General features: G+C 43.3%; 1 protein-coding gene across 2 annotated transcripts in view; it reads left to right on the plus strand.

Moving 5' to 3' along the window:
- The first annotated feature begins 153 nt into the window (after nt 1–153).
- Nucleotides 154–12,493, plus strand: part of ARSK (arylsulfatase family member K) — a 30,931-nt gene continuing 18,591 nt past the window's right edge. The window contains exons 1-3 of one of the 2 annotated variants that reach the window (XM_048503629.1): nt 154–756; nt 2,673–2,802; nt 4,948–5,107. In XM_048503629.1, coding sequence (XP_048359586.1) covers nt 586–756; nt 2,673–2,802; nt 4,948–5,107 — 461 coding nt within the window. In that variant the 5' untranslated portion in view covers nt 154–585. The remainder of the gene's footprint in view (nt 757–2,672; nt 2,803–4,947; nt 5,108–12,493) is intronic. The other variant, XM_048503628.1, reaches the window with a different exon arrangement.

A 12,493-nucleotide genomic window follows, 5' to 3' on the forward strand; every position in this document is an offset into this window, starting at 1 on the left:
GCTTCTCGATGAGTGATGGGAGTTGTAGTTCAATTGATAACTTTTCCTCAGAATGATGAGGGCCGTGGAGTATTGAGTCTCTTTGCCTTTTGATCGCATTGCATCTTGGGAAGTGTAGTTCAACGTCCTCTGTTAAGGTCCAATTTAACATGACCAGAAGCTGATGTACTTTCTTACGACGATGGGAGATGCAGTCGTCTTGGAAAATACCTGTTTATGAAATCGATTTTAAAAAACCTTTAAACTATTTTTAGTTTTGCTTTCTATAAGTGATGGAAAGGTATGACACGATGAACAGACCTTTCAATAATACTGTTGCTCAGCTCAGTTGTTTCATCGTCGCTACGCATCATGGGAATCGTAGTTTCTTTGGTTAAGGCGGAGTTTGAGTAAAAATGTCACTTGGTCTTCCTGATTTTCTTCTCTCGGAAGAGTTAGCGGATGCCGTGTGGAAGGCGTGCCCGGTGTCACCCGTATAGTCATAAGACACTCGTGATGCTTCAGCTTTGTGTGGCAAGGAGGACTTCATTGTGAAGGAACTCTGCACTGATTCCCTTGGGACCTTTAGGGGCTCTTGAGAACGAAATGGGCAAGGAGGGCAGAAATCAAGCGTCTTCTTCTAGCATAGTTGCCTTGATCTTCCTGCTCCAGCCTTTTGCCCTCAGGGGGATTGTGGAGGCGAAACCTCTGCCCGGCACTGATAGTTGCAGAGGTTGTGGAAAACTTAACGTTGTGGTGGTGATGTGTGATTCTTTCGTAAGTACTTCATGCTTATCAACAGTTAGAGAATCTTGCATTCTAGTGCCCAAGGCCAAAGGGAAAGAAGACTGTGCTCTACAGTGAAATGTTCCCAATATTTTTGCTGTCAAATAATTTTTGGAAGAGTATCCTGTCTATTGCGGGAATATGAGGAGGGAAGTTTGTTTTTATGGTGACCCTGTAGGGTTTTCGAGCCAAAAGACATTTGGAGGTGGTTTGCTGCTGCCTATGTGTAAGACCCTGGTATTCCTTAGTGTTGTCCCATCTAAACACTAACCAGAGCAGACCCCGCTTAGCAACCGAGATCTGACAAGATCGGGCTAGCCTGAACTATCCAGGTCGGGACTAACCTGCAAATACTTTGTATCTTTGTGTGTGCACTAGAGGTCCTACCAGCACAGCTGAAAGCATAATCGAATTGAGCTATGCTATAGTATGCAAGCTACATTCATATACTGTCAAGATGAAGTAGTTTGCCTGGAATACTTCAAAATGTTTGGAAGAATAGGATTAGCAATAGGATTACTCTGGACGAGAGTATTAGCATAAGTAATTATTGTTGTTTGCAAAGTGGATTAAAAGACAATTCAACTGAATTATATAATGGTGTCCAATGTGTATCTGACTCATATACTACTCTGGCTATAGTTCAGTCCTAAAGACTCCTGTAAAGCAGTAGACCCTGCTGAGTTCAGTGGAACTTTCTTCTTAGTAAGCAGTCTTAGGGTTGTACTGTCTTCACAAATTGCTTCTTAATAATTTGGAATTAAGTATTTTGAGCAACTACTAGTGGCACTTTATGCTGTTATTTAGAACCATCTAGGATTTAGTAATCTTGTTGAAATCAAGCTGCAGGATAATGCAATTCTTGCTATACTCCTTCAGGAATTTAGGGGACTGGAATGCACTATAAATACACAGACCACTCCATGTGGTTAGAAAAGCATGCTGGGAAGGAGGCTAGGTTAAAACCTGTCTCTCTGTCATGTCTGTTAGGTTAACTCAGCACACCTTCTCAAATTCAAATCCTATCAAATATTAGCATACATACAGGTATAATGTTATTCCATTTCCTCCAGACTGCAAACATAGGATCCAACATGAGAAAGATTTATACAGCAAAAGGAGCAATGTGAAAATTGTGCATGCATTCACACTGTGTAAATCTTAGTATTTAAAAAAACTTATGAAACTTTAGTAAAACTTTAGAAAAACTTTAGAAAAAGGTCTCACTTATATTTTACCTGAAAAACATATATCTCTTGGATATCTAGTGGTAAACAATTACAGCATGATTTGTAATGTTGTTTAAATTTCTTGCACTGGTGGATTCTGCACAGTAAATGTATAATGGGTTGCAGTCATTATAAGGGAATCCATTTTCCTTTTTCCTGTTCACATGCATGGTGTGCAGGCAGTGATTGCAGCCCTTGGGAACAATCCAAGTTGCTTTCACACCTTCACACAGAGATGCTTCTCTTTTTGTTTTTAATTTCTTGCAACATAAGTGTAGCTGCACTGGCATATAAAATGGATCCCTGCAGTCAGGCTGATCATCCCACAACCCAATTGGCTGCACCTGCGTAGCTGCGCATGTACAACATGCAAACTTTTTTTAAAAAAGGGGACCTCCCTGCAATGGCAGGGCAATAATGAACGTATTGTGTGGCAGGTGGAATCTCCTTGACTGTGGACAGCATGGTGGAAGGGAAGAAAATAAAGCACCTCCTTCCTCCTTTCCCTGATGCAGGAGCAGCTCCAACCCAGGATTTTGCAAAAGAATCTCTGGTTTGGCAATTTTCGCAGGTTGAGGGAAATACACCTGTTATATTTGCCCTGTGTGGACTCCACCACTGGAAAATGAAACATGAATCATTCTCATAATGAACTTGTCTTTATCACTTAACATGCAGGATGGAAGGCTGACATTTTACCCAGGAAATGAGACAGTAATCTTGCCTTTCATAAATCTCATGAAGAGAGATGGCAGTCTCTTTCTTAATGCCTACACCAATTCTCCAATATGTTGTCCTTCCCGTGCGGGTAAGAGCATACAGATAATAAATACCTGAATAGAGCCTGTTAAAATACTAATTTGTCAGCAGAGAGATGAATGATGGGGCTTTGGTTATGTCTGCTTCTGCATTCATCATATACAGATGGCTGGTCTGAATTAAATCTTCAATCATTTCTAGAAAGTAAGGTTAGCCTACATCTTACCTATTTTACAAATTGAGAACTGACTCTAGAAATGAGAACAATTTCTACAAGGTCTGAGTAGACTATTATGTTTCTGTTTGTCCTTTTCCATGATGAAACATTGTTCCACGACCCTCACTCATTCCAGCTATATCACTGGGGTTGTGCTACACATTAGGATCTTGATCTGGTAGGCTGCTTGGTGCTCAGCTGCTCTCAATATTTTGTGCCTCTTAAAACATGTTCAGTCCTCATCAGGGGGCATGTCTTTTTCACTTGGTTGATTTGCAAAGTAGTATTTCTCTGCATACTTAGATAGTCTCCAGAGTCTACCGAAATCAGACAGGGACTTGATAGCATCTCTCCTCAGTGATTCCCACCCACTCACCACAGAGACAGTTGCCAGATTCCTTTACAAGATCTTGGGTTCTAGAGGGAATTGTATGTATTAGTCTAACAAATTAGTTTTATCCTGTAAATACAGTGGTACCTCGGTTTTTGTCAATAATTCGTCCGAAAGGAATCGACAAAAACCGAAATCAACGAAAACCGAGGCACCATTTCCCATAGGAATCAATGTAAATCCAATTAATCCGTTCGAGGCACTCCAAAAAGTGCCTCCAATGGATTAATTGGCTTCCTCAAACCCCAGCCGAGAGGCAGAGGGAGCTCCTTGTTTGGGCAGTGACATCAGGGGGTGTCACTGCCCAAATAAGGAGCTCCCTCTGCCTCCGGCTGAGCTTCCTCAAACCCCAGCTGGTTTTTGGTTTTCCTGGACTTTTTCTGGGCAAACTTTTTCTGGGTTTGATGAAAACCGAGGCAATCGATGAAAACCAAGACAAATTTTGCCCAGAAAAAGTCGACGAAAACCGAAACCAACAAAAAACGAAGTCAACGATAACCGAGGTACCTCTGTAGTTATCTTGTTTTAAGCCATTAAAGGTATTTGGAATTTGGACTGACCTACTGAGAAGATAATCTAGTGCAGTACTACAGCAATTGTTGTAAGCTGCCCTGGGAAAGTGTGGCTTACAAATTAAATAAATTAAGTAACAGAGTGGAAATCCTCAAAAATACCATATAACCTACTCAGAAACACACATGCAATCTAGCCAGTGAGGAACAGATTTAGAGAGATATCCCTGAGAAATGAACTGTACTAAACAAAGCCCAAAAAAGTCTTTATGAAAACAGGTTGATTATAACAGAAAGGAAAAAAGGAGGAATGTGGTTGGGTTCCAGAAGAGGGTGGAAAAGGGCAAAAAACACACTGCAGGGAAAGACACAGCAACAACAGCACAGAGAGGTTCCAATGAAAAGCAACAGTATCGATCTAATCTTAACACACTTTCTAGATTATAGCAGATTCCTCAGAGCATGTACAGAGTTCCTTAAAGAAATCAAAGGAGGCCTTAACCCCTACACAACTTTTTGTGGACTCAGTTTCTGCTGAGCACTGAAAACTGAAGACAAGAGAAAATCCCAAATGCCCAGTTATTTATGGTGCATGGAAATTGGACCTCAGCCAGCCTCATTTCTAAGAGTGACAAGTGGCGTTAGCAAATTCCCTGCAAAACTCTGTCTGTGATATCATAGGCTACTGATAGCAATTACAGCCATATAAAATATGGGGCTACCTGCATCACACATCCAGTAGCAGCTCAGAACTTCCATGGCAAACAAGTAGTCTGGTCCAAACCGGCTTGCCATTTGTCCAAGAGGAATTAAATCTACTAGGATGGTCAAACAACAACAACAACAATTTAATTTTAATAGACCTCCCACCCCCGAAGGGTTCAGAAGTGAATGACTTATTCTCATGGAACCTCCAGGGGTCCAAGATTCCAGATACTTTCAGTGGCACTCTTGAGTCTTAGTAAGTTTTAGGGTTTCTGTCCCATATGCTTCCAAAGTGAAAGCTGTGAAAACAAACCCTTTCAGCATAGCTTTATACGATTATTAACAATAAAATGCTGGTATGTTTTTCAGCTATGTGGAGTGGTCTCTTCAATCACTTAACAGAGTCCTGGAATAACTTCAAGGGCTTAGATCCAAATTACACAACATGGATGAACCTCATGGAAAAGCATGGCTACTATACACAGAAATATGGCAAAATAGATTATACTTCAGGTCATCACTCTCTAAGGTAAGCAAAGGGTGAAATCCTTTCTATTGAATAAAGGTAAATTATTATTTTATCATTGCTTTTCCATATACAAAATGCTTTGTTTGCTTCACTTGTTTCTCCTGATAATAATCTATTGTGGCAGGTCAATCAGTCTGCAAGACAGTGACCTGGATCCAAGCCCACAAAGAAAAACTACTTAATACATGATGACATTCCTACAAGAAATGAATTCTGTGAGGAATGTTTTCATGTGAAAAGATCCATGGTGCAGCAGGGATTTCAACTTGGGGTCTGCCTCAGACAAAGCCAGTGTACTGCTGTACACTCATTCCTCCCTACTGAAGACAGATCAGAATAAAGGCAAGTTGAAAAAGAGTTAGTTCATCATGTGAGCTGTGTCATGGGGTTTGATACAGACTACCCAAAGGGAATACAACATTTTATTTATTTTAAAGATTCCCTAGGCGTTCATAGTACTAAGTGCTCCCTGCTGGAATATTTAATGATGTTGTCACTAGGCCCATCTGGCATCATAGGTCTGAATTAGATTCAGGAGCAGAGTTAGACATTAAAAGATAACCTAGTGCCCAATGTCTCATCTCCTGGCTGAGTCTGAGCCAGGTGGCCCTGGAGTAATAGCACCATTGCTGGGATGTAGTCAAGTGGCCCTGAGGTACTGGCAGCACTGCTGGAGTGTGGCTCAGCTTGCTCCTAGCTGGTAGGGTAGTCCACCAAGGACCTTCCTGCTAAAGTAAAAGGTCTAGTCTGTTCCTGACTAGAAAAGATGGCAAAAATCCTAGATCTTGGTTATTGTCCTTTTTTTCAGTGTCCTGAAATTTCAATGAATAGTGCTGGGGTTTGAGGAAGGTAATTTGGATCAGCACTGTGTCCTTGGTTGGTATCTCCTTGTGATATTTTTTTAACAAAAATGCCACTTTGTCCTCTGAATAACTATTTGCCATAGTTAGGAAAACTTAAAGGCATCAGTAAGTGTTCAGTATCATGATAAACAATGGTTCTCAGTAGATAATTTTGTTGGGAGAATAGCGCAGGAGAAGGCTTATCTCCTCTCTTCTTCAAGACCAATAAAAATTGGGGTCTCTCACAGATGCTATTAACGGAAATGTAAAGAGCTAGGATCTACTCGTGGATCCCCCATGTCTTATCTAATTGACTTCAATCTCCTTAGCCTTGATGAACCTTCAACAATATACTAGAAAGCTTCCATGTGCAAACATGATGGGAATTGATTTGTCATTTGAGGCAGTGCCAAAATATTGACAGAATTACCTCATAGATTTCAAGCATGTCATCAACTTCTGAGGTAGTGCCAGCAACTTTAAAGAATAAGAACATGTCCACAATACTTAAAAATTGTTCTCTTGAGCCATGTTAACTATCTGTGAACTATAAGAAAGGGTAGAAATTGCAGTGGGATGAAAAATTGTTTATCCAACACCAGTCTGACCTAAAGCTGTAGATAGATTTTGCCTATAAGTAGAACTGTGTTGTGATGGGGGTTGGGAATGATATTGTTAACCATTTGAGAGGAAGCCTAGGGTAAGGATTTATGTGCCAAAATAACATAGTTTATACAGTGTGGGAAGTGTATGTCTCCTTGCTGTTGCTTGTTTTAGAACTGAAATTTTGATAACCCTCTATAGCCGGAGATTGGGATCCTAGTACTGGAAAGCATGACCTAAGTCTTTTTCTCCAATGGAGGTATCAGGTGGCAGGAGGTTTCTCAGTTTTACCTCCTTTCTGCACTGGCCAAAACCCCTTTGGAGGCAGCATGGTGCCTCCTTCGCCATGCTATCTCCATCTGAATTGGGCTGTTAGTCTTGAATCTACTCAGGACTCCATTGTATCTCTTATCTTGAATTTGAAGAGATAAGCTCTCTGGGATACTCATCTGACACTTCAGTATTATATTCATTCTGTTCCATTTAAGTATGTGAAGCAGTAAATAATTTCTCCTCCCACCCCTCCAAAATTCTCTCTAGAAAGTTCTGTGTAATTGAAAACTGACTTTCTTCAGTGCTTGGGAATGGTAAATCAATGATAAAGAAAGCTTCTTAAACATTTTTTGTGAGAGTTAAGAGGCACTTCATAATTATTTGCAATAAAAAATTACAGCCTTTCTCTTCATAATGCAGCCACTTGATAGCACCTACACAGAGCGTTTGTGAGGGTCGTGGTTTGTGCTGTATAAAAAGGAGAACATTATTAGAGGTGTGTGTCATTTCTTCTCTAGCATGTCTAGAGTTCTTTAGTGAAGCTCAAGCTGAATGGATAAATGTTACTTTCTTCCCCTTTTGCAGGGAAGAATACTACATTGCGTTATGCATGCAGTCAAATGGGATGTTAGTCCTCTTTAAAACATGGTGTTTATTATTATGTAAGCACTATAATTATCATTATTAATTGCTAAATATGGGGATGTGAATAATAATGAAACATTTTGAAATGTTAGGTGCATAAAGAAAACCGATCTTTTTAATGTTTATAACTGGTTAATTAAATGGGTGGGGAACCAAGAATCAATGGGTCTACAGTTTTATGCAATTTTTTGGTATATGGGTACCAATCTCAAGGATGGATCCAAAGAATACTGCAGAATGGATACAGTAGAGCTAGAGGAACTCTCTGCCACTGCATGGATTCTGATTTGGTTAACACAAAGCACTCAGAGCCAAAGTTTTGAAAAAAAAATTTCATTTATTGAGAGGAGAATATTCCTCAATGATTAAAACAGCTTTTGTAAATGGAACATATAGCAAGCTGGTATAAAATCAATTCTATCTAAGGTCATGGCTAACTATAAATTAATAGCCAAAAAATGGTTAGCTATGGTAGTGTTGGCTTTATTTCTTTAGAAACAAGCAAAAGCAAACTAATGTATCTGAAGCTTGAATTTGTTACCATACACACTAAACTAACTCTTTTTATGTAGTTACAGTTCATTTGTTTCAGATTTTAAGTTCAAGCAGAACAATAAACAGTCTCTACTGACACAACTACACGCACGTATCTGGAGAGAGCTTTTTTCAACCTCCTCAGTGTGAGGGCTTAGCTTAACTGCCGCCGACAGAATGTTCAATCTTTCAAAATTTCTCCCAGCATGCAATCATCAGGTGCCACTGACTTCAATGGATTGTTGGAATGTAACATTTTGACCAATGGTCACAGCTGAGTTGTGTTGGCCTTCAGCTAATGAACTTATTCAAGCTACTGCCTGGGAAAGCTAAAGAAAACCAAAAACAACATTTTAATATAAGAACCAAACTTTTCAAACATGTCTGCATTTAGGCTAAATTAGGTCTTTCTCCACAGATACTTTCCTGATTCCTGTGGTCTTCTACAGTCACCCATAGCACTGTATGTCTGTCCTGAGCATCCAGGAATCATTATGAATAGCCTGAGATGTCTTGCAGGGAGAGGGATGCACCTTGAGGGAGAAATTAACTGGACATCCCTGTTTGCATCAGCGGAAGTGCTTTCCACTTGAGCTAGGACGTCATTAGAGTCAACCCCTGATATATATATATATATATACACACACACACACACACACACACACACACACTACTACTACTAATAATACTAATACATACTAATACATACATACATACATACATACATACATAATACACATACATACATACTACACACATACATACATACCAATACTGTAATAATCTCCTTGTTAATACTGCATATCTTACCTCTGGCCAGGATTTTCCCAGTAGTCAAACCTTGTGTCTTGGAAACATTTTTCATAAAATCTTTCTGCAGACCTCCTTTCCCCCCTTCATTTCGGGTTTTTCCCCCCCTTGACTCTTCAGTTGCATTTATTCCACACACTACTGATGAAAATGTATTATTCCTGATGGCTGCGGGATGTCATCCGTGACACAGAGGAACAGCCCTCCCCCCTTTATTTTCTTTTGCGCAGGCACTCTAGTGTTACTGCGCAGTGACATTTTGAAGCGACAATTCAAAAATGCCTCCATTTCTACTAAAGTCTCCATTTCTACTATTGAGAACTACCAACCCAAAATGGAAGCCAAAACTACTCCTGGAGCATGTGCCATTACCTGAAGGTACAAACACATGTAGCCCTCCCCCTCATGGAACCATATTTTTCAGCCAAATTTGATCTGCACAATCATTATTGCAGCAGTCCCCAATTACATGCAGTGATTACTTTTATGCTCTTTTCAACAGCCCCAGGGTCTCAGTGATAGAATATTGATGCAGTTGCCCCAGCTTCAAAATGCTCTCTGTCCTAACATTACATCAGAAGTGCGATAGGAAATTGACAAAGCCGATCCAATCAACCATGCTATACTCTTTATGCTATACTCTTTCCCACAAAAAGATTAAAGTAGAATTGCATATTCATCCACCACATGTCAGACCTTCTTGTTGTAGAATGCTCCACTTGAGTCCTAGTGCCTACCTAGTTCTGCTACCTGCCACCCCTCTTTAGGTATTTAAGTCCTTAAGATTTAAGGGAGTAACTGATCTGGCAAGCAAATACTGATAATCCTCACATTTGAAAAAGTGCAAGACTTGCCCAGGAACCTTAATTTCCTCTGTAGCCTTATCTCCCTCCTCTCTGAAATCCTCCTCATGTTCAGGAGCATCAGATCAGTCTCTCTCAGGATGGATTCTAGCTCTTTTGCTTGCAGCCTTAATGAGCCAGGTAGAACAACCAGCCTCCTGCAGATCTCTAACATGCACTGCTTTATCAGAGGCAATGAGGCATGAACAATTTTCCCCCTGAATAGTGCTAGTCTCATCTCTCTGGGAAACTCTAGTCCCAAGGTGTTGTTGCAGCAAATTAGCCATTTTGTAAAGGATTCAATGGTGTTGATGGTAAAGTAACCTTGAGTGCATTCCACAGCCCGGGCGATGGGCCAGCTTCATCGGCGGAGACTTTATCTTTGCGCGGGAGATGAGGACTCCGTTCCCATGGGAAGCAGGAAGGGGGATGGGGTGAATAGAGTTATAACCTGTGCTTCTGGTGGGAAGTGTCATTCCTGCCACTATGCGTACTTCTTGAGCTTTCTAAGATGTCTGAATAAAACGGTCTTTTATCACCGAAGAGCCTTTTATTTCTGCTTCTATGGAATTCCTTACATTGTGGCAGGAATCCTAATCCATCTATTCTACTAGTGCAGTGGACCTCTAGTGTCTCGACATGGAGGTGTTGAACGTTACTGGTGAATGCGCGGTAGCCCCCAAAGAGTGGCTCCGACCTTTCCCTTCTGGATCTGGAGGAACCGGGCAGGGAGAACGGGTTCTCGCTTTGGTGGCTTTTTCCGCCCCTCGTGATCAGCACGTAGTCTTCCTTTACTCCGCTGGAATCCAGGGACGCGGACGACGCACCACATGGGGACTTTGGTTATGAGTCGCTTTTGGGGCGCTTGTCTTTGGATCGAGTTTCTGTGGATCGGATCTCTACCCGCTGCGTGTGGATTAAGGCAAACCTCAGATGCAACCTGTCATGGAGGAGACGGGCCCGACCTTCACCTTTCATGCGGCAACCCAGGAATCCATTGAACGGTTCCTGGACTCGGTGATTTCGGCGATGCTCCCAAAGAACCACCGCGGGTACAGCACTGGGGCCCGGCCCAAAGGACACCGGGACTAAACTTGGGATTGGGAGGGGTGTCCGCATTGCTTGCCAATCGGACCGGACTTCGACCTCGGGTCAGCGGCCGCATCTGAGGTGCTTCGGGGAGCTAACACCGGGGGCTAAGGGTGTCTCCGGCGTCTCGGCTCCAGACGCATTTTAAGAGTCCGAGGGAAAGCCTGTTCCCAGCCGGATCTGTTCCCTCTCCCATCGAAGGAGACTCTGGGATGAGGAAGTGGGACGACTGGGCGCAGATGCCTAAGAAGCATGGACCCGCGGAACGCCAGCTATGGGAGGAGGAACGGGCACAGTTGCAGCAAGAGCGAGCTAAGGAGGCAGCAGACCAGGAAGCCCCAAGTTGGAGTCTATGCTGTTACTGATCATATGCCGGCGCATTTCAGGTCAGCTACATACCTGGGTGCTGCCACCTAAACGCCAGCTGCACCGCCAGCGCCCTCGATTCCGCCCCCCCCCTGCATAACAGCTGCCCGCCTAACCTGCTCGACTCCAGGCAAATCACTTCAGCAGGCGCTTAGAGCCGTGGAACCGGGCTACTATCGGCCCCCGATACCAGCCCGTTTTGATGGGACCGCTTCCAAACTTCCCTACTTCATTTTGCAACTCAATGCCTAATTTGGAAGACTATGATGATTTATACCGGGTCTGAGCTAAAATACGGGACATCGGGCTCAGTCCTGGATGCAAAGGTGCAGCCGATCAATTCGCGGACTCTTTTGGATTTGCAAGATGAAGACTCTCGCACGGTGCCCAGATTCCTCCAAGCCTTAAGAGCTTCGCTTCCAAGATCCAGGCGCCGAGAATGAAGCTATCCGCATTCATCAAAACTATCCAGCAAGGCAACCGCGCGTTTGCAGAATTTGCCCGTGAATTTCGCGGCGGCGGCCAGTTCTAATTCCTCCTGAGTGGCTCGGAATCCAAGCAGTTTAATACTTCTCGGATGCTGTGGACGGGTAAAGCTGACGCGGAAACGGTGTTTTTAATTCTGGTTCCTCGTATCTATTGCAGATTGGATCCAGTTGGGGTCCCAGGTATGCGTCTCGTTTGGAATACGCTCAGGCCGGAGGTCAGCCCCACGCCCAAAACTCCACCACTGCTCTACCTCGCTGCTTCTCCGAAATTTCACCGAAACCACCTTCTGAACGCCGCCGCCGACTGGGATTGTGTCTTTACTGGCGGAGGGCCAGGTCATCTAGTCACTAACCGTCCTAAGAAAACAACAAAACCAACCGCTTCCAGCTACGCGCAGACGCATCTGCCAAGCCACCACGTAGATCGGGGCCGGCCCGGACGGGTCTCGCCTAAAGCGGTCATCGAAGGCGCACTCCAGAGGGAGGGGAAGCAGCTGTTTGTCTTTCTTCAGCCCCCCATGGACATGGGCCCGACTCCCTGACGTACGTGAGTGAAGGCAGCGCTCCCATTACCGGGTCCGGGAGCCGCTTCTGGCCAACCCCCCGCCAAACACACCTCGCATTATAGCCTCGGCCCTTGTGTGGGATTCTGGCTGCTCCCACTGCTTTTCACGCGGCCCCAGGTGGCAGAGGAGCTAGGTCTGGACCAAATTCCCCTGGCTAAGCTCCATACCATTCACCCAAATGGACGGCAGCCCCCTCGGGAACGTATGACCGGCCTAGTTCAAAACACAGCCGGGTTCTCCTCCGTTCCGCCGACCTTCATTGGGAGAAAAATTAGTTTTATTTTTACCAGTGGCCAAACACTCCATAAGCCTTTTGGGCATGCCATGG

The sequence above is a fragment of the Sphaerodactylus townsendi genome, linkage group LG07, assembly GCF_021028975.2.
Source record: "Sphaerodactylus townsendi isolate TG3544 linkage group LG07, MPM_Stown_v2.3, whole genome shotgun sequence".
In the NCBI taxonomy this organism is placed as follows: Eukaryota; Metazoa; Chordata; class Lepidosauria; order Squamata; family Sphaerodactylidae; genus Sphaerodactylus; species Sphaerodactylus townsendi.